The sequence below is a fragment of the Pygoscelis adeliae genome, unplaced genomic scaffold (assembly GCF_000699105.1).
Source record: "Pygoscelis adeliae isolate BGI_AS28 unplaced genomic scaffold, ASM69910v1 Scaffold977, whole genome shotgun sequence".
NCBI lineage: Eukaryota > Metazoa > Chordata > Aves > Sphenisciformes > Spheniscidae > Pygoscelis > Pygoscelis adeliae.
Window position 1 is genome coordinate 81,595 of NW_008825130.1, and position 5,733 is coordinate 87,327.

Below are 5,733 nucleotides of genomic sequence, written 5' to 3' on the forward strand. Positions count from 1 at the left end.
ACCTTAAATGGAGAAAAATGTGAAGGTAGATGCCGATTCCCTCTTGCACTCCTTGTGCATTTTCTGCATATTAAAGATGCAAAAGGTGTTTCTAAGAGGTGCCTGGGAAATTGTACTTGCATGTAAAGCAGCCTGGGAGTCTTGTTACACACAACAGGAAGAACGAGGCGCAGGTAAGTCTTCCACAGACAGTTTAACTGGCCTTAGGGCAGCCTGAAACTTCACAAGGTTGGAACCCTACAACCAGTTATGCAAGACCTGCGTACCCCATACGTGTCAGCCTCCTGCCACACTCCAAAGCAAAGGCAATACCTCATTCATTTCGGAATTACGTGACAATAGTTTGATTGATTCCATGTTACTTGCCACATCAGCGTAGACACAGGGTCAGAATCAGTAACAAAACCTGGAAGTACTGGATGGTAATTTTCTTTACTGGCTTTATAAAGTTCTCCCTCCACATACAATACTTCCAGCTTAAAAACATGCTTGCTGATTAAATCTATTAATTATTCAAGATATTTATCCTTATTCACGATATTTATTATTGCCAGACACATAAGATGCATTGCCTAGGGCAGTCTGACGATGTTGCTCATTTTTTGACTAGCTAGGCACTAAAACAGGATGTGGATTTATACTGTCCTTCATGGCAACTGATTTGCAGGCTACAATTCTTGGGAATATAGCTTGTAAGTGTCAGCAATTCAAGTCAGGAAGGATGCTCAAATCACATCCTCTTGCGCACCATCTTCCTACTTCATTCAACCCCGTGTCACAGTTATTTCTACCTCTGCAGCTTATATAATGAAATGTCAAAAATTACAGTTCCTTAGCACAAACAGAGGGCCAAATTCTACCCTCTGTGGTATACAGGAGGTCTTCCCCACAGAGCTACCAAGGGAACTTGCTAAAATACACCTGAAGGTAGAGTTTGACCCTAGAACATGTAAAATGCATGCACACATACAGTGCAGCCTTGCAAAAGTATATAGCAAGTTTAATGACTCAGCCATAGTTTCTTTATTTGTGCAATAGTTGCATCATAATTTTAGTGAAACTCTACAACGTTTTACTTGCGTGTCAAATAAAGGTATTTACCATACACAAGAAAAGTTTTCGCAAGGCTGACATCAAATGCAGCTCAGTTGCTTGTACACACACTTGCTTTAGCTTACAGATGTTACAAAAGTAAGGGAGCCCTTAGTTTAGTTTGGAAAGCCAACATGAAGAATTTCTGATCCTTTCAACTTTAAGGCAACTTGTTGCACTATCAAAAACTGAATGAAAATTTTGCTTTATAGAGAACACAACCAAAATAAAGTTTGGTACCCCAAAACAAAACATACAGACCAAACATACCAGTGATTATTTGATATCTAGATTTCAGGATGTTGAAAAACAATAAGATAAAGTTACAATTATAAGAGGCTTGTATCTATCGGTAATCTAGACAGTCTCTGTGATAATTTTTGTGAGGCGCACCACATTTTAGCATATGAAACATAAAAAAAGAAGGATAGCACATGTGAAAACTTTGGATCCACCTCACTTGAGAGAGTAATTCTTATAGATGTTTAATATTACCTCTGACCCTTTTGGGCTACGCGTCCTTTATTCAGGACATTGTATAAAACAGAGACAAGTCCTGCTTAGAGGGGTTGAAATTACAAAACGAAGCATCTTAGAATCAATTTGGATTAGACCACTTTTACTAAACAAGAACTTTCTTACACAAGTATTATTTGCATAACAAAACCCTACGTTCTTTAAACTCATCTCTCAACTACTTTGATTTGATGATCACACCCTTTCTAGAAAGGAAACGGCATAGCAACATCAGCTCTGGTTCTGGAAGGATAACTAAAGAAGTTTTGTAAGATTTAACAGAAGTAAAAAATTGAGAGACTATGTGGAAATGAAAGAGCTATCCAGCTACAATGCAAAAAACCCCCAAGATTCTAGGAAATTTACTTTGAATAAGAGTTTTCACCAGCAGCAAGTGAAATAGCATAGTTATTGTGAAGTATTTTCTACTACATCAGATCGTTCAGGATTGGAAAAACCCAAGCATTTGCACATCAGTAATCAGAATGCGGACCTTTCATTATTAAACATCTTTAAAGTGCTTACTGTTCACCCAGATCAGCACCTTTAATCTCAAGGCCTGGAAAAAAAGCTTCATTTTCCCTACTCTTGATTATAGTTCTGCTCTGTAGCGGCTCTGGATCGCTACACACAGTGCCATACAATTCAAGCCCCCTCCAGTTCACGAACAAAACAAAAATCAGTTTTCACAAGAACTAAAAAGGGTTCATTTCACCATCTAACTTATTAATCCAGAGTCCAGACAGAAATGACAGATGCAAAACAAACAGAAAAAAAGCAGATGGCGAGAAGAGTTAGAGGAAAGAGAGACAGGGGACTGCATGCCATTAACCATTACTTTTCCAGTCTTCTTTTACGCTCACACTCTAGGCAAAACTTTCAGAGAAATCTCTCCAGCTCATACTGTTCTTCATAAGCAAAGACAAGAAGACTGAGAAAAGGAGCATAATCATCAACATGGTATGTTGAAACAAGAAATGGCTACTTTGACTAGAATGGTCACATGAAGAACAAGTGCAGAAATTTTGCCATCCTCCTTTCCCCAGCGCACAAACTCCGGGGAGCAGAGCAAATGCCAAGCATAAAGGACTTTGGATAGTTAGCCATTTCTTGTGCAACTTATTACTATGAATAATACATTCTTAATTACAAGTTATTGAAGTCTTCAAGTGTTGAAGGTACTGGGCAAATGACAGCATGAAGAAATGAAGCGTTCACTACTTCGGAATAATACGCAGACTGCACAAGGCTCTGAAGCCCTGGACCAGCCAGGATCTCTCACGCCCAGCTGTTTGCTGGTTACAGTGTGAACTGAAACAGGTTCAAATTTTCAACACTTATGTTTTACTGAACTTCACACCCGCTGTTCAGTTTGCTTTTACATGTAGCAGTACATTTTATTTGTTGTTCTTTGTTATTACAGGAAACAGTTACCGAACAGGAGCAGGAACACATCTAAACTTTCCGTGGCCAGTTCATTTAACTCTGACATGAGTTCCCTCTCGTGGATGACCTGACGTAGACTGTTTCAGTAGAAAATTGATTTTGATCTTTAAATTTAGTAAAATCATACTGTACTTGAAGAAAAACAGCAGGCAGCTCTCACCAGAGAGGACAGTAATTAATAAAAAAGCGCACAGCACTAGCTGTACTTGGTTTTACTCAATACTTGGAACAGGCAGGCAGTGGCACCTTAATGCAGCCAAGTAACAGATTATCAGGTTAACGCTGTTTGTCCAAGGGGACCCAGTAACTTGTAAGTGAACATTCAACACTCAAAGACGAGGTTTTTTGTACCAAAACCAACCCCACGACCAATCAACTGATCACACTAGCAGCAGTATCTATGTCAGCAGTGACTAAGACTTGTGTTGGTATGGGAACAACCTTAATGCCTGAACAAGCAGCATCCTGTGCCAACAAAACAAAAACCAAACCGTGAGATAAACGGTCTGAAGTTTGCAGGAGCCCAGCTCTACTTGATCACAGCCTTTGTAAAGACCAGAAGCCATACCCGTTAAGACCTCTTTGATCAAATCCTTGGACTAGAAGAAACAGGACATGTACTCAGCAAAAACATGTCCTTACTGTTCTAAAAAACATAAAGGAGCTCTTTGAGAAAATTCCCTAGACTTTGAGATACTTAAGCTTTACAACGAAGGACGACTACTTCTCCCATGCAGGCTTTATGTCTGTATCATGAATGACATCAGAGAAGCTCTTCTCCGGTCTAGTGGAAGAGTTGCCAGTTTCTGGCCTAGCTGGTATTTGGCAAAATGTTGAAGATTTTAAATGGCAGCTTTGCTCCAGAACTTACCTCTGAAAACTTTAGGGTTTGAGCAAAGGCTCCATTAAACAAACAAACAAACAAATAAATAAATAATCTATTACTTCAGTGGCCTTTGTCCTATGACCCTAATGAGTAATCTCCATATAACATTTCAGAGGCTGAAGAGAAATTAAGCTTGATTGTAATTCCTCTGTGTAAGCGAGGCATGACTGCTTATCTGCATACGTACCAAAGAGACTCTTACCCGCTGAAGAAAGTGTTCACTGTAGCACAAAATTTTTGGTCTGTTGATGTGCTTTAAAAACTACTAGCATCTTAATTATTTTACACGATTTTTAGACAAACCATTGCTTACCTAAAAAAAAAAAAAAAACCAAACCCAAAACCAACATCATAAGAGGTAAATCATGGGTAGCTATGCGTACTGCATGAAAAATGGAAAATAATTTGAGAAGCTTTCTTAAACAAAGCGTAAAAATGACCCTGCTGTCCAAAACAGCAACTAAAAGTATATTTGAGAATAAAGATGGTAATTTGTGGGAGAAGAACCAGCTGCCCAAGTGTTAACCCGCCCCCAGTATTCTGACCTCATCAAAAAATTGCTGAGTTTTACGCAGTATAAATTTTAACTCCGTCAGCTCCAAGAAGTTCCTCTTCAGAGCCTCCTGGTTTGTGTTGATTTCTTTAAGCTCATTTTCAATTTTCTCAAAGTTTGCCTGCAAGATGGGAAAAGAAGAAGAAAGAAAAAGGACTTAAAGCAATTCCATAAATAAGTGCTGTTAAGTCTATTAAAACAAGAAAGCAGGCAAGATGCTTTACATTTCCACACAATTTGCATACAATTACAGATGCGTCTCCAGTCTGCTGTGGCACACAGATCCAGATTTGTGACATTCTCTTCAGGCAACTTGAAACTTTTCATACTTGGCCAGTCTTTTACTGACTGGATTTATACAGTGTTCTTCAAATAGTTAAAAACCCTGATAAACTTTATGACAAACCCACCACAAACCATGCAGTTCCAACAGTTTTTGACTCATTTAAATGGGTGAAATGTCTTTTAAGTACTTTCACTTCTAACTGTATTTGGATAAATGCACAAGCAAAACAAATCAAAATCAACCTGATGTGAGCTAGCAGAGCTAGCATGTCAAGTGACAGCTGGGGACTATGGTTAGTGCACCTTTGCCGCTAAATTCAATGGGTATCTACCAACGGAGACAGTTTCCCCTGTTTCCATCTAGAGTCAAATACTACTTGGGTCTTAACACACATCATTACCTCCAAGTCAATCATGTCACGTGGAAAAGGCACCTCCGGGTTTTCACCAGTGTCCATGATAGGAATATTTGCTTTTTTAATCTCCTTCTCAACAAACCCTGGAGAGACAACACTGTTAATGTTAACTAAAGAAAGACTTCAGTGTCAAACTGTCACCGCAACCTCCACCTAGCCCCATCAGCAGCCGTGAGTTCTTTCACCTCCTACCCACGATCCTCTGACTTGGCTAACGTTATCCTTCAAGCAGGAAGCGAATCCTGGAGGCAGTCTGGCTGGCTGACACACAGAAGAAAGGCAGCCTTCACTGCTCCGAACTCGGAGCTTTGTTTTCTGACGCTGCCCTGCACGTGTGGCTCGGGTTGATTTTTTCTGTAAAAGCTACAGAGTTAGAGCCGTATCAAAATCCAGAGAGAAACGTACTTAGCTTTCGGTCCATTTCTTCACACCTCCTGACTTCGTTAACGAATTTACGCTGGAACACGTTCACGTCCGGGTTCAGCTGCAGAGAGAGACACGTTTCCTCAGCGACACCCACCAGCACAGCCGCGGCCGCA

The 5,733-nt window shown here is 39.9% G+C and overlaps 1 protein-coding gene across 2 annotated transcripts in view; it reads right to left on the reverse strand.

Moving 5' to 3' along the window:
• The window catches only part of ATP6V0A1 (ATPase, H+ transporting, lysosomal V0 subunit a1), a 30,212-nt gene extending 24,535 nt beyond the window's left edge, over window positions 1–5,677 (reverse strand). For both annotated transcript variants that reach the window (XM_009328270.1, XM_009328269.1), the window contains exons 1-3: window positions 5,600–5,677; window positions 5,180–5,277; window positions 4,486–4,614 (exon numbers count right to left, since the gene is read on the reverse strand). In XM_009328270.1, the coding sequence (XP_009326545.1) occupies window positions 4,486–4,614; window positions 5,180–5,277; window positions 5,600–5,615 (243 nt within the window). In that variant the 5' untranslated portion in view covers window positions 5,616–5,677. The remainder of the gene's footprint in view (window positions 1–4,485; window positions 4,615–5,179; window positions 5,278–5,599) is intronic.
• Between the last annotated feature and the right edge of the window lie 56 nt (window positions 5,678–5,733).